The 24,320-nt window shown below is 64.0% G+C and overlaps 1 protein-coding gene across 1 annotated transcript in view; it reads left to right on the forward strand.

Moving 5' to 3' along the window:
- The window catches only part of ZNF512 (zinc finger protein 512), a 478,050-nt gene that overhangs the window by 45,274 nt on the left and 408,456 nt on the right, over positions 1 to 24,320 (forward strand). Inside the window, exons 8-10 of the mRNA XM_075594694.1 lie at positions 2,730 to 2,828; positions 3,438 to 3,605; positions 3,788 to 3,973. Coding sequence (XP_075450809.1) covers positions 2,730 to 2,828; positions 3,438 to 3,605; positions 3,788 to 3,973 — 453 coding nt within the window. The remainder of the gene's footprint in view (positions 1 to 2,729; positions 2,829 to 3,437; positions 3,606 to 3,787; positions 3,974 to 24,320) is intronic.

Genomic DNA, 24,320 nt, shown 5'->3' on the forward strand with positions numbered 1-24,320 from the left:
GTCCGGCTCCCCCTGCCACCGCGTGACAGGAGATGGGAGGGGGGATTCCCCTCCGGTCCGGCTCCCCCTGCCACCGCGTGACAGGAGATGGGAGGGGGGATTCCCCTTTGGTCCGGCTCCCCCTGCCACCGCGTGACAGGAGATGGGAGGGGGGATTCCCCTCCGGTCCGGCTCCCCCTGCCACCGCGTGACAGGAGATGGGAGGGGGGATTCCCCTCCGGTCCGGCTCCCCCCGCCGCAGCACAGGGCCCTCGCGCCGCAATAAAGGGCCCCCTGGCCCTGCCGTAGCGCAGGGTCGTCCTGCCCTCCCCCCCCCCCCCCCCCCATGCCCCCCCGCGCTGCACCGGGCCATCCCACCAGCCCCCACAGCATCGGGGGCCACCGCAGCAGCCATCATCCCCCTCCACCGCAGCACCACCCCCACCCTGCAGCCACATGCCTCAAAAATCATCCCCAAGGTAAGGTAAGGCTGATTTATGTATAAGTGTAGTGTGTGTGTGTGTGTGTGTGTGTGTCAGTGTGAGCAGTGTGTGTGCAGTGTGCAATGAGCAGTGTGTCAGTGTGTGCAGTGTGAGCAATGAGCAGTGTGTCAGTGTGTGCAGTCTGAGCAATGAGCAGTGTGTGTGCAGTGTGCAGTGTGCAGTGTGTGTCAGTGTGAGCAGTGTGTCAGTGTGTGTGCAGTGTGTGTGCAGTGTGAGCAGTGTGTCAGTGTGCAGTGTGAGCAATGAGCAGTGTGTGTGCAGTGTGAGCAGTGTGTGTGCAGTGTGAGCAATGAGCAGTGTGTCAGTGTGTGCAGTGTGAGCAATGAGCAGTGTGTGTCAGTGTGTGCAGTGTGAGCAATGAGCAGTGTGTGTCAGTGTGAGTAGTGTGTGTGCAGTGTGAGCAGTGTGTGTGCAGTGTGAGCAATGAGCAGTGTGTGTCAGTGTGAGCAGTGTGTGTGCAGTGTGAGCAATGAGCAGTGTGTGCAGTGTGTGCAGTGTGAGCAATGAGCAGTGTGTGTCAGTGTGTGCAGTGTGAGCAATGAGCAGTGTGTGTGCAGTGTGAGCAATGAGCAGTGTGTCAGTGTGAGCAATGAGCAGTGTGTGTGCAGTGTGCAGTGTGTGTGCAGTGTGAGCAATGAGCAGTGTGTGTCAGTGTGAGCAGTGTGTGTGCAGTGTGAGCAATGAGCAGTGTCAGTGTGTGAGCAGTGTGTGTGCAGTGTGCAGTGTGAGCAATGAGCAGTGTGTGTGCAGTGTGTGTCAGTGTGAGCAGTGTGTGTGCAGTGTGAGCAATGAGCAGTGTGTGTGTAGTGTGCAGTGTGTGTGCAGTGTGTGTGCAGTGTGTGTGCAGTGTGTGTGCAGTGTGTGTGCAGTGTGTGTGCAGTGTGTGTGCAGTGTGTGTGTAGTGTGTCAGTGTGTGCAGTGTGAGCAGTGTGCAGTGTGTGTGCAGTGTGTCAGTGTGTGCAGTGTGTCAGTGTGTGCAGTGTGTGTGCAGTGTGAGCAATGAGCAGTGTGTGTGCAGTGAGTGTGTGCAGTGTGTGCAGTGTGTGCAAAAAAAATAAAAAAAAAAATTAAATTTTTTTTTTTTTTTTTAAACGGGAGCCATGGGAAAACCGCGTTATAACCGAATCGCGGTATAGCGAGGCGCGTTATAACGGGGTTTAGCTGTAGTATTTATAATTAATTGATATATTTATCTGTTCCCATTTATTATACTACTGAGTACACTGGTTTGCCTCAGTTATTTAATTCCCAGGTTTATCACAGCTCATTATACGATTTCTGTTTTTCCAAATGGATGTTGACATTTTATATATTTGCGTACATGTTTATAATGGTCATCAATTTATACCATTATGTGCCTATATGTATTTATATACCAGTCAACTAGTCCATCCATTGGTTAGGTATTTTCTTTCTTTTAATAGAGATGTTCATTTATTTTATGATGTTTCTTTTTAATTATGTATCTTTTTTCTTTTCTAGTGTCCTTTCACCCTTGAAAGTCATAACAAGTATTCCTATCTGTATTCTTTGCATTGCGATTGTTTTAATGTTTTTTTTTTTTTTGGTTAATAAAGTTGTAATATTTTGTATCCCCCACGGCACGCGCTGACGTCATCACGCTCGCGTCACTCCTGAGGTTTTCAGGAAGTGAACGGCGAGTGGACAGCAGCGCGCCTCATGGGTACATAAACAGATTGGTGAGTACTTTAGACAGTCACCTTGAGAAAGAGCTCACGCTCGAAACGCGTTCTTGGGGGTCTGTGTACCCCGTAATGTAGCTGTTTTTTTTTTGTAGTTTCCATTAAATCATTTTTAATGGGCACACGCTCTCTTGGACATCATTTATCTCTTTGTTTCCTGAGTTTTTGTGCCTGCTTTTTCCTATTGTTTCTCTTCCGTTCAACTAAAGACTCTTGTTAAAGACTCTTGTTTAATGTGCCAACTAGTTAGGAAAGTCTAGTTTTGTACCCCAGTTCCCAAGTAAGTGTGTCTCTTCTGATGTAGTTTGTGTTCCATTGTGTGCCTTTTCCTGTGAATAAATGTACACTTTATTTCACTTTACCTCTTTTGCTCAATGTATGATCCTGATAAAAAAAGGTGTAAATGCTTGGTCTCCCGTGACACCACGTCATGGCAGATCACGGCCACAGGACAAGCGATGCTTAGCACCGCTTAGTAAGTCTGGGCCTGTACGTGCTGTATGAGTACAATGTGTTATAATGTAATCTCTCTTTCTCCTCCCAGCCCGTCCTCGGTCCTGGAGAGGATTTCAGTTCTCCGTCCATCAGACAGAAACTGCGTAAGATGCTGAAGAGGATTGGGAGGCTGAAGTGTCCTTTGGAGGTCCGTATGCACCGGTGTTCCCAGTATTTGGAAGCTGGCAGTGAGAAGGCTAGATGGGGCATGGATGGTGTATCTGGGTCATAGTCACTTTCCCCACGGCCAGCTCAAGGTGGACTGTATGTTGATGGGACACCCAAACTACAGTTACATGCCCACTGGGCAGTTAGGATGTAGCACATTGGGAAGGCAGGTGGCAGGGAACTATATACTCTTTCCATGGCTGTTTACGGTCTTTATAGTTTAATGACATGACACATGGGGGGGGTTGGACATGATTATGGCCTCCCAGGGGAGTGACTTCAGACTCCCGGAGTCGTCTACCTCTGAACAGCAGAGAGCAGCCACAGGAAAGCACCTGGGTGGGATCTCTTCACAAAGATGGCATATTGTCAGGGATGATTTGCATCCTGCCACCGGGCAGGGGGAGCGTGTGTTACAGGGGGCGCGTTGCTGGCTCTCTAAGATACACTAGTAAAGCCAGTCGCACTGGCTACCTGTGTACAATCCGTGCTGATTTCCTGTCCTGTGCAGTGACGGGTCTTTGCTTGGTTCTGCTAACCAGACTTTCTCTGGCATGATGTTAACGCCATGTCTGCCTCACCTCCTCAGGGCTGCCCCGGGAGTTTCACCAGTGTAATGGGTTACCTGTACCACGCCAAGAAGTGTGGGAAGCAGGAGTCCGAGTTGGAGGGGATGTCTCTGAAATGTCACCACTGTGGGAAGGCGTACAAGTCCCGGGCCGGCCTCGTCTACCACCTGAAGTCCGAGCACGGGGCGGTGAGTGTGCCGGGAACTTCTAGCTTGGGCAAATCCCTTAATATGAATCTCCTCTCTGAAGAGACATCAAAGGAGGGGTCACAACGGCATTGTAGCATGGTACCCCTGCCATGCAGCAGCCATCCTCGTGGCATTGTGGTTCTCTGTGCTCTCTGCTGAGATTTCGGACCCCTCATTTACAGGTGACCTATGTCCCGCGTTCTGGGAAGCAGGAGGCGCAAAGAGAGGAAGGGCCGGACTTGGGCAGAGTGCAGAGGAGGTCCGCCAAGGTAGCCACCTTCTATCTCCACGAGATCGCTTCAGAGGAGCTGGTGAAGGAGTGGCCCAAACGCAAGGTGCTACAGGACCTGGTACCAGACGACCGAAAGGTACACAAGCCAAGGACGCCATGTGGTTTTTGGTTGTAGGCTGATTCCGGCATAACAGTACAGAGCCAACAACCAAGATGAGTCCAGAAGAATGATGCGGGCTGTTTAGGTTGATTCCTGGCTCTTTAAATCTTGTAGGAAACAGAAATAAACTGCCCGGCGCTTCCTTAATACAGTGCCACAGCACCACCCAGTGGTGAAAAAATATAACAAGCAAATGCAAGAAAGGGAAAATATGCAATATAAATAAGGTAACAACAATAAAATATATATAATCAAAGGACCACTCAACCTTAAGAGGAAAAAGCCACAATCCTCTAGAGAACAGAAAACGCAAGGGATGAGGGAGTGTGTCCTAGATTTGACCAATGGTGTTCTGCAGCAGCTTCAGATGATGAACTTCCTGGTAGCCAAGCTAGAGCTGGTGGGGAAGAAAAACAGGAAGGGGGGGGGGAGGGAGACAAAGAAGGGGCTGATGGTGTAGTAATATAAACACCCTTAATAAATGACACATAAAAAAGCCCCCCTGAGGGCGTACTCACACTGTACTGCCACTCAGGGCACATAAGGGTACCTTTACAGCCAATGCTGTCCGATGTGCGTCTCTTCCGTCTCTGGCAGTCTCTGACGGTCCCCACAAGCGGCCGCTGGGGTTCTCGTGCAGCTTGACTGGAGTCGGCGTCTGGCGTCACGATCAACCGGGAACGGATTGCCTCCTCCTCTTCCACTCAACGCATTTCGCAGGATAGGGTTAACTTGCTTTGTCAGGAGTGTAGCATCTTCCTCCCCTCACTACTCTTAGATATACTGCACTCATCTCCTATTGGCTAGTAGGGAACTTGCGCATATGGATGGAAACAGCAGATTCGACACTCACATCCACTGCATAATACCATACAGGAAAATTACTTCATATTCTAAAAAATGATTAAACCAGCAGGGATTGCCTAATTATTTCACTGGTATATTTAATACATACTCAAATTGTTTTGTGTTACTTCCATTCCTTCATAATACAGTCCCTAAAGTGCTTGTATTAACCTGCTATGCTTCCTGGTCACATAGTTGAATGCGAATGGAAACAGCAGATTCAACACTCACATCCACTGCATAATACCATACAGAAAAATTACTTTGTATTCTAAAAAATGATTAAACCAGCAGGGATTGCCTAATTATTTCACTGGTATATTTAATACATACTCAAATTGTTTTGCGTTACTTCCATTTATTCATAATACACTCCCCGAAATGCGTGCATTAACCAGCTCTGCCTCCTGGTCATATAGTTGAATGCGAATGGGAATAGCAGCATTTTTTTTGTTTTCCCCCAGCAGGAGTTAGCTGCTTTCTTTGCTAGTGTATGGGTTTCATTCTGGAATTATTTCGAATTTATTTATTCACCTCCTTTCACTCAACATACAGCCATAGAGGTATACACGTTAGCCAGCTCTTTTGCCGGTTCATATAGCAGATTGCTACATATTGGTTACATAAATTAATACATTACAGTTTTTCAGAAAATCCAAATAATATATCATTTAATAAATTAAAATAATTTTATCTTTTTTTAAAACAAATTCATTATTTAGAAATATATATATAATATAGATATAAAATATATTGTGTTTCTGTGAGGATTTTGGAGCTAAGATTAAATATACTAGTTTTTATTACCGTGTTATCTTTTTTTCTGGATTTGCTATTTTTTCCTCCTCCTCTCTTTCCTCTATTCTTGATCGTTTTTTGTTTATGGCTGCTGTTTCCACTTCTCTCAGTGGAAAGTACTGGTTTAATATTTCTTTGATCGTTGGTGATCTCTCTTGATCTAAAAAATAACCTGTATCTGGTGTATCTGCCATATCAGACTATTCTATCTCTTCTTTGTGGTGTAACTTCCCTTCTCTCTCTCCTTTCATCTCTCCTTGGTGAGTGTTTGTTATCTCTCCTATTATCTCTTTCCTTCCTAAAATGTGTTTTTTCTTCTTCTCTGTGTCTATTTGGTGACCTTCTCATTATCTCATTTTCTTTGTGTTGTTGTTGGCACTTTAGGGACTGTATTATGAAGGAATAGAAGTAACACAAAACAATTTGAGTATGTATTAAATATACCAGTGAAATAATTAGGCAATCCCTGCTGGTTTAATCATTTGAATATGAAGTAATTTTCCTGTATGGTATTATGTAGTGGATGTGAGTGTCGAATCTGCTGTTTCCATCCATATGCGCAAGTTCCCTACTAGCCAATAGGAGACGAGTGCAGTATATTGAAGAGTAGTGAGGGGAGGAAGATGCTACACTCTTGACGAAGCAAGTTAACCCTATCCTGCGAAACGCGTTGAGTGGAAGAGGAGGAGGAGGAGGTAATCAGTTCCCGGTTGATCGTGACGCCAGACGCCGACTCCAGTCAAGCTGCACGAGAAACCCAGCGGCCGCTTGTGGGGACCGTCAGAGACTGCCAGAGACGGAGGAGACGCACACCGGACAGCATTGGCTGTAAAGATACCCTTATGTGCCCTGAGTGGCAGTACAGAGTGTGAGTACGCCCTCAGGGGGGCTTTCTATGTGTTATTTATTAAAGGTGTTTTATATTACTACACCATCAGCCCCTTCTCTGTCTCCTTCCCCCCTCCCCCCCCTTCCCGTTTTTCTTCCCCACCAGCTCTAGCTTGGCTACCAGGCAGTTCCTCATCTGAAGCTGCTGCAGAACACCATTGGTCAAATCTAGGACACACTCCCTCATCCCTTGCGTTTTCTGTTCTTTAAATCTTGGTAATGTACGTTTTTATATGTAATGTGTATAGGATAGTTGTATATAGGATATAGTTATATATAGAATAGAGGATGAAGTTATATATAGGATATAATTATATATAGGATATAGTTACATTGCACCTGTAATTCTGTGAATATTGTAAAGTACTAAGGGGCTGATTCAGGGGCGGCCAACTCCAGTCCTAGAGGGCCACCAACAGGTCAGGTTTTCATGATATCCCTTCCTCAGAGGTAGGGTTAGACCAGGCCGGGGTTACGCCTGGATTCTGCACTCCCTTTAGCCCGGCTTGGCTGCACACACCCTGGCAAGGAATACTTCTGCTTGAAAGACCTCCATCACCACATTAAACAGAGGGTCGGTGGCAGGGCCCCTCCGGGATGTTGAGATGATGTAATGTCAATGTGGCGACCTGAACAGAAGAGGTGTGTCCTCTCTACCATCCAGATCACGCTGACGGAGAACGGGATCCGTTATAAGTGGCTTCCAGGGACGTACATCCATAGGGCACGCAAACGGGGAGCCAGCCCTCCGGGCGCACATCCATAGGGCACGCAAACGGGGAGCCAGCCCTCCGGGCGTACATCCGTAGGGCACGCAAACGGGGAGCCAGCCCTCCGGGCGTACATCCGTAGGGCACGCACAGGGGGAGCCAGCCCTCCGGGCGTACATCCGTAGGGCACGCAAACGGGGAGCCAGCCCTCCGGGCGTACATCCGTAGGGCACGCAAACGGGGAGCCAGCCCTCCGGGCGTACATCCGTAGGGCACGCAAACGGGGAGCCAGCCCTCCGGGCGTACATCCATAGGGCACGCAAACGGGGAGCCAGCCCTCCGGGCGTACATCCATAGGGCACGCAAACGGGGAGCCCGCCCTCCGGGCGTACATCCGTAGGGCACGCAAACGGGGAGCCAGCCCTCCGGGCGTACATCCATAGGGCACGCAAACGGGGAGCCCGCCCTCTGGGCGTACATCCGTAGGGCACGCAAACGGGGAGCCAGCCCTCCGGGCGTACATCCATAGGGCACGCAAACGGGGAGCCAGCCCTCCGGGCGTACATCCGTAGGGCACGCAAACGGGGAGCCAGCCCTCCGGGCGTACATCCATAGGGCACGCAAACGGGGAGCCCGCCCTCTGGGCGTACATCCGTAGGGCACGCAAACGGGGAGCCAGCCCTCCGGGCGTACATCCATAGGGCACGCAAACGGGGAGCCGGGCGTACATCCGTAGGGCACACACAGGGGGAGCCAGTCCTCCGGGCGTACATCCGTAGGGCACGCAAACGGGGAGCCAGCCCTCCGGGCGTACATCCATAGGGCACGCAAACGGGGAGCCGGGCGTACATCCGTAGGGCACACACAGGGGGAGCCAGTCCTCCGGGCGTACATCCGTAGGGCACGCAAACGGGGAGCCAGCCCTCCGGGCGTACATCCGTAGGGCACACACAGGGGGAGCCAGTCCTCCGGGCGTACATCCGTAGGGCACGCACAGGGGGAGCCAGCCCTCCGGGCGTACATCCGTAGGGCACGCACACGGGGAGCCAGTCCTCCGGGCGTACATCCGTAGGGCACGCAAACGGGGAGCCGGGCGTACATCCGTAGGGCACGCACACGGGGAGCCAGCCCTCCGGGCGTACATCCATAGGGCACGCAAACGGGGAGCCCGCCCTCCGGGCGTACATCCGTAGGGCACGCACACGGGGAGCCAGTCCTCCGGGCGTACATCCGTAGGGCACGCACACAGGGAGCCAGCCCTCCGGGCGTACATCCGTAGGGCACGCACAGGGGGAGCCAGCCCTCCGGGCGTACATCCGTAGGGCACGCACACAGGGAGCCAGCCCTCCGGGCGTACATCCGTAGGGCACGCACAGGGGGAGCCAGCCCTCCGGGCGTACATCCGTAGGGCACGCACAGGGGGAGCCAGCCCTCCGGGCGTACATCCGTAGGGCACGCACAGGGGGAGCCAGCCCTCCGGGCGTACATCCGTAGGGCACGCACAGGGGGAGCCAGCCCTCCGGGCGTACATCCGTAGGGCACACACAGGGGGAGCCAGCCCTCCGGGCGTACATCCGTAGGGCACGCAAACGGGGAGCCAGCCCTCCGGGCGTACATCCGTAGGGCACGCACAGGGGGAGCCAGCCCTCCGGGCGTACATCCGTAGGGCACGCACAGGGGGAGCCAGCCCTCCGGGCGTACATCCGTAGGGCACGCACAGGGGGAGCCAGCCCTCCGGGCGTACATCCGTAGGGCACGCACAGGGGGAGCCCGCCCTCCGGGCGTACATCCGTAGGGCACACACAGGGGGAGCCAGCCCTCCGGGCGTACATCCGTAGGGCACGCACAGGGAGCCAGCCCTCCGGGCGTACATCCGTAGGGCACGCACAAGGGGGAGCCAGCCCTCCGGGCGTACATCCGTAGGGCACGCAAGCGGGGAGCCAGCCCTCCGGGCGTACATCCGTAGGGCACGCACAGGGGGAGGCAGCCCTCCGGGCGTACATCCGTAGGGCACGCAAACGGGGAGCCCGCCCTCCGGGCGTACATCCGTAGGGCACGCACACGGGGAGCCAGCCCTCCGGGCGTACATCCGCAGGGCACGCACACGGGGAGCCAGCCCTCCGGGCGTACATCCGTAGGGCACGCAAACGGGGAGCCCGCCCTCCGGGCGTACATCCGTAGGACACGCACACGGGGAGCCAGCCCTCCGGGCGTACATCCGTAGGGCACGCACACGGGGAGCCAGCCCTCCGGGCGTACATCCGTAGGGCACACACGGGGAGCCAGCCCTCCGGGCGTACATCCGTAGGGCACGCACACGGGGAGCCAGCCCTCCGGGCGTACATCCGTAGGGCACGCACAGGGGGAGCCAGCCCTCCGGGCGTACATCCGTAGGGCACGCACACGGGGAGCCCGCCCTCCGGGCGTACATCCGTAGGGCACGCACAAGGGGAGCCAGCCCTCCGGGCGTACATCCGTAGGGCACGCACAGGGGGAGCCGCCCTCCGGGCGTACATCCGTAGGGCACGCACAAGGGGAGCCAGCCCTCCGGGCGTACATCCGTAGGGCACGCACAGGGGGAGCCGCCCTCCGGGCGTACATCCGTAGGGCACGCACACGGGGAGCCCGCCCTCCGGGCGTACATCCGTAGGGCACGCACAAGGGGAGCCAGCCCTCCGGGCGTACATCCGTAGGGCACGCACAAGGGGAGCCAGCCCTCCGGGCGTACATCCGTAGGGCACGCACAAGGGGAGCCAGCCCTCCGGGCGTACATCCGTAGGGCACGCACAGGGGGAGCCGCCCTCCGGGCGTACATCCGTAGGGCACGCACAAGGGGAGCCAGCCCTCCGGGCGTACATCCGTAGGGCACGCACAGGGGGAGCCGCCCTCCGGGCGTACATCCGTAGGGCACGCACACGGGGAGCCCGCCCTCCGGGCGTACATCCGTAGGGCACGCACAAGGGGAGCCAGCCCTCCGGGCGTACATCCGTAGGGCACGCAAACGGGGAGCCAGCCCTCCGGGCGTACATCCGTAGGGCACGCACAAGGGGAGCCAGCCCTCCGGGCGTACATCCGTAGGGCACGCACAAGGGGAGCCAGCCCTCCGGGCGTACATCCGTAGGGCACGCACAGGGGGAGCCCGCCCTCCGGGCGTACATCCGTAGGGCACGCACACGGGGAGCCCGCCCTCCGGGCGTACATCCGTAGGGCACGCACAGGGGGAGCCCGCCCTCCGGGCGTACATCCGTAGGGCACACACAGGGGGAGCCAGCCCTCCGGGCGTACATCCGTAGGGCACGCACACGGGGAGCCAGCCCTCCGGGCGTTCATCCGTAGGGCACGCAAACGGGGAGCCCGCCCTCCGGGCGTACATCCATAGGGCACGCACACAGGGAGCCAGCCCTCCGGGCGTACATCCGTAGGGCACGCACACGGGGAGCCAGCCCTCCGGGCGTACATCCGTAGGACACGCACAGGGGGAGCCAGCCCTCCGGGCGTACATCCGTAGGACACGCACAGGGGGAGCCAGCCCTCCGGGCGTACATCCGTAGGGCACGCACAGGGGGAGCCAGCCCTCCGGGCGTACATCCGTAGGGCACACACAGGGGGAGCCAGCCCTCCGGGCGTACATCCGTAGGGCACACACACAGGGAGCCCGCCCTCCGGGCGTACATCCGTAGGGCACGCACACGGGGAGCCCGCCCTCCGGGCGTACATCCGTAGGGCACGCACAGGGGGAGCCAGCCCTCCGTGCGTACATCCGTAGGGCACGCACAGGGGGAGCCCGCCCTCCGGGCGTACATCCGTAGGGCACGCACAGGGGGAGCCCGCCCTCCGGGCGTACATCCGTAGGGCACGCAAACGGGGAGCCCGCCCTCCGGGCGTACATCCGTAGGGCACGCACAGGGGGAGCCAGCCCTCCGGGCGTACATCCGTAGGGCACACACACAGGGAGCCAGCCCTCCGGGCGTACATCCGTAGGGCACACACGGGGAGCCAGCCCTCCGGGCGTACATCCGTAGGGCACGCACACGGGGAGCCAGCCCTCCGGGCGTACATCCGTAGGGCACGCAAACGGGGAGCCCGCCCTCCGGGCGTACATCCGTAGGGCACGCACAGGGGGAGCCAGCCCTCCGGGCGTACATCCGTAGGGCACACACACAGGGAGCCAGCCCTCCGGGCGTACATCCGTAGGGCACACACACAGGGAGCCAGCCCTCCGGGCGTACATCCGTAGGGCACGCACAGGGGGAGCCCGTCCTCCGGGCGTACATCCGTAGGGCACGCACAGGGGGAGACAGCCCTCCGGGCGTACATCCGTAGGGCACACACACAGGGAGCCAGCCCTCCGGGCGTACATCCGTAGGGCACGCAAACGGGGAGCCAGCCCTCCGGGCGTACATCCGTAGGGCACACACACAGGGAGCCCGCCCTCCGGGCGTACATCCGTAGGGCACGCAAACGGGGAGCCAGCCCTCCGGGCGTACATCCGTAGGGCACACACACAGGGAGCCCGCCCTCCGGGCGTACATCCGTAGGGCACGCACAGGGGGAGCCCGCCCTCCGGGCGTACATACGTAGGGCACGCAAACGGGGAGCCAGCCCTCCGGGCGTACATCCGCAGGGCACGCACACGGGGAGCCAGCCCTCCGGGCGTACATCCGTAGGGCACGCACAGGGGGAGCCCGCCCTCCGGGCGTACATCCGTAGGGCACGCACAGGGGGAGCCAGCCCTCCGGGCTTACATCCGTAGGGCACGCACAGGGGGAGCCAGCCCTCCGGGCGTACATCCGTAGGGCACGCACAGGGGGAGCCAGCCCTCCGGGCGTACATCCGTAGGGCACGCAAACGGGGAGCCAGCCCTCCGGGCGTACATCCGTAGGGCACGCACAGGGGGAGCCAGCCCTCCGGGCGTACATCCGTAGGGCACGCACAGGGGAGCCAGCCCTCCGGGCGTACATCCGTAGGACACGCACACGGGGAGCCAGCCCTCCGGGCGTACATCCGTAGGGCACGCACACGGGGAGCCCGCCCTCCGGGCGTACATCCGTAGGGCACGCACAGGGGGAGCCCGCCCTCCGGGCGTACATCCGTAGGGCACGCACACGGGGAGCCCGCCCTCCGGGCGTACATCCGTAGGGCACGCACAGGGGGAGCCCGCCCTCCGGGCGTACATCCGTAGGGCACGCACACGGGGAGCCCGCCCTCCGGGCGTACATCCGTAGGGCACACACAGGGGGAGCCAGCCCTCCGGGCGTACATCCGTAAGGCACGCACACGGGGAGCCAGCCCTCCGGGCGTACATCCGCAGGGCACACACAGGGAGCCCGCCCTCCGGGCGTACATCCATAGGGCACGCACACGGGGAGCCAGCCCTCCGGGCGTACATCCGTAGGACACGCACAGGGGGAGCCCGCCCTCCGGGTGTACATCCGTAGGGCACACACAGGGGGAGCCAGCCCTCCGGGCGTACATCCGTAAGGCACGCACACGGGGAGCCAGCCCTCCGGGCGTACATCCGTAGGGCACGCACACGGGGAGCCCGCCCTCCGGGCGTACATCCGTAGGGCACGCACACGGGGAGCCCGCCCTCCGGGCGTACATCCGTAGGGCACGCACACGGGGAGCCAGCCCTCCGGGCGTACATCCGTAGGACACGCACAGGGGGAGCCCGCCCTCCGGGCGTACATCCGTAGGACACGCACAGGGGGAGCCAGCCCTCCGGGCGTACATCCGTAGGGCACGCACAGGGGGAGCCAGCCCTCCGGGCGTACATCCGTAAGGCACGCACACGGGGAGCCAGCCCTCCGGGCGTACATCCGTAGGGCACGCACACGGGGAGCCCGCCCTCCGGGCGTACATCCGTAGGGCACGCACACGGGGAGCCAGCCCTCCGGGCGTACATCCGTAGGGCACGCACAGGGGGAGCCAGCCCTCCGGGCATACATCCGTAGGGCACGCACACGGGGAGCCAGCCCTCCGGGCGTACATCCGTAGGGCACACACAGGGGGAGCCCGCCCTCCGGGCGTACATCCGTAGGACACGCACAGGGGGAGCCAGCCCTCCGGGCGTACATCCGTAGGGCACGCACAGGGGGAGCCCGCCCTCCGGGCGTACATCCGTAGGACACGCACAGGGGGAGCCCGCCCTCCGGGCGTACATCCGTAGGACACGCACAGGGGGAGCCAGCCCTCCGGGCGTACATCCGTAGGGCACGCACAGGGGGAGCCCGCCCTCCGGGCGTACATCCGTAGGACACGCACAGGGGGAGCCCGCCCTCCGGGCGTACATCCGTAGGACACGCACAGGGGGAGCCAGCCCTCCGGGCGTACATCCGTAGGGCACACACAGGGGGAGCCAGCCCTCCGGGCGTACATCCGTAGGACACGCACAGGGGGAGCCAGCCCTCCGGGCGTACATCCGTAGGACACGCACAGGGGGAGCCCGCCCTCCGGGCGTACATCCGTAGGACACGCACAGGGGGAGCCCGCCCTCCGGGCGTACATCCGTAGGACACGCACAGGGGGAGCCAGCCCTCCGGGCGTACATCCGTAGGGCACGCACAGGGGGAGCCCGCCCTCCGGGCGTACATCCGTAGGGCACACACGGGGAGCCAGTCCTCCGGGCGTACATCCGTAGGGCACACACGGGGAGCCAGCCCTCCGGGCGTACATCCGCAGGGCACGCACAGGGGGAGCCAGCCCTCCGGGCGTACATCCGTAGGGCACGCACAGGGGGAGCCAGCCCTCCGGGCGTACATCCGTAGGGCACGCACAGGGGGAGCCAGCCCTCCGGGCGTACATCCGCAGGGCACGCACAGGGGGAGCCAGCCCTCCGGGCGTACATCCGCAGGGCACGCACAGGGGGAGCCAGCCCTCCGGGCGTACATCCGTAGGGCACGCACAGGGGGAGCCAGCCCTCCGGGCGTACATCCGTAGGGCACGCACAGGGGGAGCCCGCCCTCCGGGCGTACATCCGTAGGGCACGCACAGGGGGAGCCAGCCCTCCGGGCGTACATCCGTAGGGCACACACACAGGGAGCCCGCCCTCCGGGCGTACATCCGTAGGGCACGCACAGGGGGAGCCCGCCCTCCGGGCGTACATCCGTAGGGCACGCACACGGGGAGCCAGCCCTCCGGGCGTACATCCGTAGGGCACGCAAACGGGGAGCCCGCCCTCCGGGCGTACATCCGTAGGGCACGCACACAGGGAGCCAGCCCTCCGGGCGTACATCCGTAGGGCACGCACACGGGGAGCCAGCCCTCCGGGCGTACATCCGTAGGGCACGCAAACGGGGAGCCAGCCCTCCGGGCGTACATCCGTAGGGCACACACACAGGGAGCCCGCCCTCCGGGCGTACATCCGTAGGGCACGCAAACGGGGAGCCAGCCCTCCGGGCGTACATCCGTAGGGCACGCACAAGGGGGAGCCCGCCCTCCGGGCGTACATCCGTAGGGCACGCACACGGGGAGCCAGCCCTCCGGGCGTACATCCGTAGGGCACGCACACGGGGAGCCAGCCCTCCGGGCGTACATCCGTAGGGCACGCACAGGGGGAGCCCGCCCTCCGGGCGTACATCCGTAGGGCACGCACAGGGGGAGCCAGCCCTCCGGGCGTACATCCGTAGGGCACGCAAACGGGGAGCCAGCCCTCCGGGCGTACATCCGTAGGGCACGCACACGGGGAGCCAGTCCTCCGGGCGTTCATCCGTAGGGCACGCACAGGGGGAGCCAGCCCTCCGGGCGTACATCCGTAGGACACGCACAGGGGGAGTCAGCCCTCCGGGCGTACATCCGTAGGGCACGCACACAGGGAGCCAGCCCTCCGGGCGTACATCCGTAGGGCACGCACACGGGGAGCCAGCCCTCCGGGCGTACATCCGTAGGGCACGCACACGGGGAGCCAGCCCTCCGGGCGTACATCCGTAGGGCACACACACAGGGGGAGCCAGCCCTCCGGGCGTACATCCGTAGGGCACACACGGGGAGCCAGCCCTCCGGGCGTACATCCGTAGGGCACGCACACGGGGAGCCAGCCCTCCGGGCGTACATCCGTAGGGCACGCACAGGGGGAGCCAGCCCTCCGGGTGTACATCCGTAGGGCACACACAGGGGGAGCCAGCCCTCCGGGCGTACATCCGTAGGGCACGCACACGGGGAGCCAGCCCTCCGGGCGTTCATCCGTAGGGCACGCACAGGGGGAGCCAGCCCTCCGGGCGTACATCCGTAGGGCACGCAAACGGGGAGCCAGCCCTCCGGGCGTACATCCATAGGGCACGCACACGGGGAGCCCGCCCTCCGGGCGTACATCCGTAGGGCACGCACAGGGGGAGCCCGCCCTCCGGGCGTACATCCGTAGGGCACACACAGGGGGAGCCAGCCCTCCGGGCGTACATCCATAGGGCACGCAAACGGGGAGCCAGCCCTCCGGGCGTACATCCGTAGGGCACGCAAACGGGGAGCCGGGCGTACATCCGTAGGGCACGCAAACGGGGAGCCAGCCCTCCGGGCGTACATCCGTAGGGCACGCAAACGGGGAGCCAGCCCTCCGGGCGTACATCCGTAGGGCACGCACAGGGGGAGCCAGCCCTCCGGGCGTACATCCGTAGGACACGCACAGGGGGAGCCAGCCCTCCGGGCGTACATCCGTAGGGCACGCACAGGGGGAGCCAGCCCTCCGGGCGTACATCCGCAGGGCACGCACAGGGGGAGCCAGTCCTCCGGGCGTACATCCGTAGGGCACGCACAGGGGGAGCCAGCCCTCCGGGCGTACATCCGTAGGGCACGCACAGGGGGAGCCAGCCCCCTGGGCGTACATCCGTAGGGCACGCACACGGGGAGCCAGCCCTCCGGGCGTACATCCGTAGGGCACGCACAGGGGGAGCCAGCCCTCCGGGCGTACATCCGTAGGGCACACACAGGGGGAGCCCGCCCTCCGGGCGTACATCCGTAGGGCACGCACAGGGGGAGCCAGCCCTCCGGGCGTACATCCGTAGGGCACGCACAGGGGGAGCCCGCCCTCCGGGCGTACATCCGTAGGGCACGCACAGGGGGAGCCCGCCCTCCGGGCGTACATCCGTAGGGCACGCACACGGGGAGCCAGCCCTCCGGGCGTACATCCGTAGGGCACGCAAACGGGGAGCCAGCCCTCCGGGCGTACATCCGTAGGGCACGCACACGGGGAGCCAGCCCTCCGGGCGTACATCCGTAGGGCACGCACAGGGGGAGCCCGCCCTCCGGGCGTACATCCGTAGGGCACGCACAGGGGGAGCCAGCCCTCCAGGCGTACATCCGTAGGGCACGCACAGGGGGAGCCAGCCCTCCGGGCGTACATCCGTAGGGCACGCACAGGGGGAGCCCGCCCTCCGGGCGTACATCCGTAGGGCACGCACAGGGGGAGCCAGCCCTCCAGGCGTACATCCGTAGGGCACGCACAGGGGGAGCCAGCCCTCCGGGCGTACATCCGTAGGGCACGCAAACGGGGAGCCAGCCCTCCGGGCGTACATCCGTAGGACACGCACAGGGGGAGCCAGCCCTCCGGGCGTACATCCGTAGGGCACGCACAGGGGGAGCCCGCCCTCCGGGCGTACATCCGTAGGGCACGCAAACGGGGAGCCAGCCCTCCGGGCGTACATCCGTAGGGCACGCACAGGGGGAGCCAGCCCTCCGGGCGTACATCCGTAGGGCACGCACACGGGGAGCCAGCCCTCCGGGCGTACATCCGTAGGGCACGCACACGGGGAGCCCGCCCTCCGGGCGTACATCCGTAGGGCACGCACACAGGGAGCCAGCCCTCCGGGCGTACATCCGTAGGGCACACACAGGGGGAGCCAGCCCTCCGGGCGTACATCCGTAGGGCACGCACAGGGGGAGTCAGCCCTCCGGGCGTACATCCGCAGGGCACGCACAGGGGGAGCCAGCCCTCCGGGCGTACATCCGTAGGGCACGCACAGGGGAGCCAGCCCTCCGGGCGTACATCCGTAGGGCACGCACACGGGGAGCCAGCCCTCCGGGCGTACATCCGTAGGGCACGCACAGGGAGCCCGCCCTCCGGTCGTACATCCGTAGGGCACGCACAGGGGGAGCCCGCCCTCCGGGCGTACATCCGTAGGGCACACACAGGGAGCCCGTCCCCCGGGCGTACATCCGTAGGGCACGCACAGGGGGAGCCAGTCCTCCGGGCGTACATCCGTAGGGCACACACACGGGGAGCCAGCCCTCCGGGCGTACATCCGTAGGGCACGCACAGGGGGAGCCAGCCCTCCGGGCGTACATCCGTAGGGCACGCACAGGGGGAGCCCGCCCTCCGGGCGTACATCCGTAGGGCACGCACACGGGGAGCCAGCCCTCCGGGCGTACATCCGTAGGGCACGCACAGGGGGAGCCAGCCCTCCGGGCGTACATCCGTAGGGCACGCACAGGGGGAGCCAGCCCTCCGGGCGTACATCCGTAGGGCACGCAAACGGGGAGCCAGCCCTCCGGGCGTACATCCGTAGGGCACGCACAGGGGGAGCCAGCCCTCCGGGCGTACATCCGTAGGGCACGTACATGGGGAGCCAGCCCTCCGGGCGTACATCCGTAGGGCACGCAAACGGGGAGCCAGCCCTCCGGGCGTACATCCGTAGGGCACGCACAGGGGGAGCCAGCCCTCCGGGCGTACATCCGTAGGGCACGTACATGGGGAGCCCGTCCTCCGGGCGTACATCCGTAGGGCACGCACACGGGGAGCCGGCCCTCCGGGCGTACATCCGTAGGGCACGCACAGGGGGAGCCAGCCCTCCGGGCGTACATCCGTAGGGCACGCACAGGGGGAGCCCGCCCTCCGGGCGTACATCCGTAGGGCACACACGGGGAGCCAGCCCTCCGGGCGTACATCCGTAGGGCACGCACACGGGGAGCCAGCCCTCCGGGCGTACATCCGTAGGGCACGCACAGGGAGCCGCCCTCCGGGCGTACATCCGTAGGGCACGCAAGCGGGGAGCCGCCCTCCGGGCGTACATCCGTAGGGCACGCAAACGGGGAGCCAGCCCTCCGGGCGTACATCCGTAGGGCACGCAAGCGGGGAGCCAGCCCTCCGGGCGTACATCCGTAGGGCACGCACAAGGGGGAGCCAGCCCTCCGGGCGTACATCCGTAGGGCACGCACAAGGGGGAGCCAGCCCTCCGGGCGTACATCCGTAGGGCACGCACAGGGGGAGCCCGCCCTCCGGGCGTACATCCGTAGGGCACGCACAAGGGGGAGCCAGCCCTCCGGGCGTACATCCGTAGGGCACGCACAGGGGGAGCCAGCCCTCCGGGCGTACATCCGTAGGGCACACACAGGGGGAGCCAGCCCTCCGGGCGTACATCCGTAGGGCACGCACAGGGGGAGCCAGCCCTCCGGGCGTACATCCGTAGGGCACGCAAACGGGGAGCCAGCCCTCCGGGCGTACATCCGTAGGGCACGCACAAGGGGGAGCCGGGCGTACATCCGTAGGGCACGCACACGGGGAGCCAGCCCTCCGGGCGTACATCCGTAGGGCACGCAAACGGGGAGCCAGCCCTCCGGGCGTACATCCGTAGGGCACGCAAACGGGGAGCCAGCCCTCCGGGCGTACATCCGTAGGGCACGCACAAGGGGGAGCCCGCCCTCCGGGCGTACATCCGTAGGGCACGCAAACGGGGAGCCAGCCCTCCGGGCGTACATCCGTAGGGCACGCACAAGGGGGAGCCGGGCGTACATCCGTAGGGCACGCACACGGGGAGCCAGCCCTCCGGGCGTACATCCGTAGGGCACGCACAAGGGGGAGCCCGCCCTCCGGGCGTACATCCGTAGGGCACGCACACGGGGAGCCAGCCCTCCGGGCGTACATCCGTAGGGCACGCAAACGGGGAGCCAGCCCTCCGGGCGTACATCCGTAGGGCACGCAAACGGGGAGCCAGCCCTCCGGGCGTACATCCGTAGGGCACGCACAGGGGGAGCCGGGCGTACATCCGTAGGGCACACACAGGGGGAGCCAGCCCTCCGGGCGTACATCCGTAGGGCACGCACAAGGGGGAGCCCGCCCTCCGGGCGTACATCCGTAGGGCACGCAAACGGGGAGCCAGCCCTCCGGGCGTACATCCGTAGGGCACGCACACGGGGAGCCCGCCCTCCGGGCGTACATCCGTAGGGCACGTACATGGGGAGCCCGTCCTCCGGGCGTACATCCGTAGGGCACGCACACGGGGAGTCCGCCCTCCGGGCGTACATCCGTAGGGCACGCACACGGGGAGCCAGCCCTCCGGGCGTACATCCGTAGGGCACGCACACGGGGAGCCCGCCCTCCGGGCGTACATCCGTAGGGCACGCACACGGGGAGCCAGCCCTCCGGGCGTACATCCGTAGGGCACACACAGGGAGAGCCCGCCCTCCGGGCGTACATCCGTAGGGCACGCACAAGGGGAGCCAGCCCTCCGGGCGTACATCCGTAGGGCACGCACAAGGGGGAGCCAGCGCTCCGGGCGTACATCCGTAGGGCACGCACACGGGGAGCCAGCCCTCCGGGCGTACATCCGTAGGGCACGCACACGGGGAGCCAGCCCTCCGGGCGTACATCCGTAGGGCACGCACAGGGGGAGCCAGCCCTCCGGGCGTACATCCGTAGGGCACGCACACGGGGAGCCAGCCCTCCGGGCGTACATCCGCAGGGCACGCACAGGGGGAGCCAGCCCTCCGGGCGTACATCCGTAGGGCACGCACACGGGGAGCCAGCCCTCCGGGCGTACATCCGTAGGGCACGCACACAGGGAGCCAGCCCTCCGGGCGTACATCCGTAGGGCACGCACACGGGGAGCCAGCCCTCTGGGCGTACATCCATAGGGCACGCACACGGGGAGCCCGCCCTCCGGGCGTACATCCGTAGGGCACACACAGGGGGAGCCAGCCCTCCGGGCGTACATCCGTAGGGCACGCAAACGGGGAGCCCGCCCTCCGGGCGTACATCCGTAGGGCACGCAAACGGGGAGCCCGCCCTCCGGGCGTACATCCGTAGGGCACACACGGGGAGCCAGCCCTCCGGGCGTACATCCGTAGGGCACGCACAGGGGGAGCCGCCCTCCGTGCGTACATCCGTAGGGCACGCAAACGGGGAGCCAGCCCTCCGGGCGTACATCCGTAGGGCACGCAAACGGGGAGCCAGCCCTCCGGGCGTAGATCCGTAGGGCACGCACAGGGGGAGCCAGCCCTCCGGGCGTACATCCGTAGGGCACGCACACGGGGAGCCGGGCGTACATCCGTAGGGCACGCAAACGGGGAGCCAGCCCTCCGGGCGTACATCCGTAGGGCACACACACAGGGAGCCCGCCCTCCGGGCGTACATCCGTAGGGCACGCACAGGGGGAGCCAGCCCTCCGGGCGTACATCCGTAGGGCACGCAAACGGGGAGCCAGCCCTCCGGGCGTACATCCGTAGGGCACACACACGGGGAGCCAGCCCTCCGGGCGTACATCCGTAGGGCACACACACAGGGAGCCAGCCCTCCGGGCGTACATCCGTAGGGCACGCAAACGGGGAGCCAGCCCTCCGGGCGTACATCCGTAGGGCACGCACACGGGGAGCCAGCCCTCCGGGCGTACATCCGTAGGGCACGCAAACGGGGAGCCCGCCCTCCGGGCGTACATCCGTAGGGCACGCACAGGGGGAGCCAGCCCTCCGGGCGTACATCCGTAGGGCACGCACAGGGGGAGCCAGCCCTCCGGGCGTACATCCGTAGGGCACGCACACGGGGAGCCAGCCCTCCGGGCGTACATCCGTAGGGCACGCAAACGGGGAGCCCGCCCTCCGGGCGTACATCCGTAGGGCACGCACAGGGGGAGCCAGCCCTCCGGGCGTACATCCGTAGGGCACGCACACAGGGAGCCGCCCTCCGGGCATACATCCGTAGGGCACGCACAGGGGGAGCCAGTCCTCCGGGCGTACATCCGTAGGGCACACACACGGGGAGCCAGCCCTCCGGGCGTACATCCGTAGGGCACGCACAGGGGGAGCCAGCCCTCCGGGCGTACATCCGTAGGGCACGCACACAGGGAGCCGCCCTCCGGGCGTACATCCGTAGGGCACGCACACAGGGAGCCGCCCTCCGGGCGTACATCCGTAGGGCACGCACACGGGGAGCCCGCCCTCCGGGCGTACATCCGTAGGGCACGCACACGGGGAGCCAGCCCTCCGGGCGTACATCCGTAGGGCACGCACAGGGGGAGCCAGCCCTCCGGGCATACATCCGTAGGGCACGCACAGGGGGAGCCAGCCCTCCGGGCGTACATCCGTAGGGCACACACACGGGGAGCCAGCCCTCCGGGCGTACATCCATAGGGCACGCACACGGGGAGCCCGCCCTCCGGGCGTACATCCGTAGGGCACGCAAACGGGGAGCCCGCCCTCCGGGCGTACATCCGTAGGGCACGCAAACGGGGAGCCCGCCCTCCGGGCGTACATCCGTAGGGCACGCACACAGGGAGCCGCCCTCCGGGCGTACATCCGTAGGGCACGCACACAGGGAGCCGCCCTCCGGGCGTACATCCGTAGGGCACGCACACGGGGAGCCATCCCTCCGGGCGTACATCCGTAGGGCACGCACACGGGGAGCCAGCCCTCCGGGCGTACATCCGTAGGGCACACACAGGGGGAGCCAGCCCTCCGGGCGTACATCCGTAGGGCACACACAGGGGGAGCCAGCCCTCCGGGCGTACATCCGTAGGGCACGCACACGGGGAGCCCGCCCTCCGGGCGTACATCCGTAGGGCACGCAAGCGGGGAGCCAGCCCTCCGGGCGTACATCCGTAGGGCACGCACACGGGGAGCCAGCCCTCCGGGCGTACATCCGTAGGGCACGCACACGGGGAGCCAGCCCTCCGGGCGTACATCCGTAGGGCACGCACAGGGGGAGCCAGCCCTCCGGGCGTACATCCGTAGGGCACACACAGGGGGAGCCAGCCCTCCGGGCGTACATCCGTAGGGCACGCACACGGGGAGCCAGCCCTCCGGGCGTACATCCGTAGGGCACGCACAGGGGGAGCCAGCCCTCCGGGCGTACATCCGTAGGGCACGCACACGGGGAGCCCGCCCTCCGGGCGTACATCCGTAGGGCACGCACACAGGGAGCCAGCCCTCCGGGCGTACATCCGTAGGGCACGCACACGGGGAGCCAGCCCTCCGGGCGTACATCCGTAGGGCACGCACACGGGGAGCCAGCCCTCCGGGCGTACATCCGTAGGGCACGCACAGGGGGAGCCAGCCCTCCGGGCGTACATCCGTAGGGCACGCACAGGGGGAGGCAGCCCTCCGGGCGTACATCCGTAGGGCACGCACAGGGGGAGCCAGCCCTCCGGGCGTACATCCGTAGGGCACGCACACGGGGAGCCAGCCCTCCGGGCGTACATCCGTAGGGCACGCACAGGGGGAGCCAGCCCTCCGGGCGTACATCCGTAGGGCACGCAAACGGGGAGCCAGCCCTCCGGGCGTACATCCATAGGGCACGCACACGGGGAGCCCGCCCTCCGGGCGTACATCCGTAGGGCACGCAAACGGGGAGCCCGCCCTCCGGGCGTACATCCGTAGGGCACACACGGGGAGCCAGCCCTCCGGGCGTACATCCGTAGGGCACGCACAGGGGGAGCCGCCCTCCGGGCGTACATCCGTAGGGCACGCAAACGGGGAGCCAGCCCTCCGTGCGTACATCCGTAGGGCACGCAAACGGGGAGCCAGCCCTCCGGGCGTACATCCGTAGGGCACGCAAACGGGGAGCCAGCCCTCCGGGCGTACATCCGTAGGGCACGCAAACGGGGAGCCAGCCCTCCGGGCGTAGATCCGTAGGGCACGCACAGGGGGAGCCCGCCCTCCGGGCGTACATCCGTAGGGCACGCACACGGGGAGCCGGGCGTACATCCGTAGGGCACACACACGGGGAGCCAGCCCTCCGGGCGTACATCCGTAGGGCACACACACGGGGAGCCAGCCCTCCGGGCGTACATCCGTAGGGCACGCAAACGGGGAGCCAGCCCTCCGGGCGTACATCCGTAGGGCACGCAAACGGGGAGCCCGCCCTCCGGGCGTACATCCGTAGGGCACGCAAGCGGGGAGCCAGCCCTCCGGGCGTACATCCGTAGGGCACGCACACGGGGAGCCAGTCCTCCGGGCGTACATCCGTAGGGCACGCACACGGGGAGCCAGCCCTCCGGGCGTACATCCGTAGGGCACGTACATGGGGAGCCCGTCCTCCGGGCGTACATCCGTAGGGCACGCACACGGGGAGCCAGTCCTCCGGGCGTACATCCGTAGGGCACGCAAACGGGGAGCCCGCCCTCCGGGCGTATATCCGTAGGGCACGCACAGGGGGAGCCAGCCCTCCGGGCGTACATCCGTAGGGCACGCACAGGGGGAGCCAGCCCTCCGGGCGTACATCCGTAGGGCACGCAAGCGGGGAGCCAGCCCTCCGGGCGTATATCCGTAGGGCACGCACAGGGGGAGCCCGCCCTCCGGGCGTACATCCGTAGGGCACACACAGGGGGAGCCAGCCCTCCGGGCGTACATCCGTAGGGCACGCACAGGGAGCCAGCCCTCCGGGTGTACATCCGTAGGGCACGCACAGGGGGAGCCAGTCCTCCGGGCGTACATCCGTAGGGCACGCAAACGGGGAGCCCGCCCTCCGGGCGTACATCTGTAGGGCACGCACAGGGGGGGCCAGCCCTCCGGGCGTACATCCGTAGGGCACGCACAGGGGGAGCCAGCCCTCCGGGCGTACATCCGTAGGGCACGCACACGGGGAGCCGGCCCTCCAGGCGTACATCCGTAGGGCACGCACAGGGGGAGCCAGCCCTCCGGGCGTACATCCGTAGGGCACGCAAGCGGGGAGCCGCCCTCCGGGCGTACATCCGTAGGGCACGCACAGGGAGCCAGCCCTCCGGGTGTACATCCGTAGGGCACGCACAGGGGGAGCCAGTCCTCCGGGCGTACATCCGTAGGGCACGCAAACGGGGAGCCCGCCCTCCGGGCGTACATCTGTAGGGCACGCACAGGGGGGGCCAGCCCTCCGGGCGTACATCCGTAGGGCACGCACAGGGGGA

The sequence above is a fragment of the Ascaphus truei genome, chromosome 4 (assembly GCF_040206685.1).
Source record: "Ascaphus truei isolate aAscTru1 chromosome 4, aAscTru1.hap1, whole genome shotgun sequence".
In the NCBI taxonomy this organism is placed as follows: Eukaryota; Metazoa; Chordata; class Amphibia; order Anura; family Ascaphidae; genus Ascaphus; species Ascaphus truei.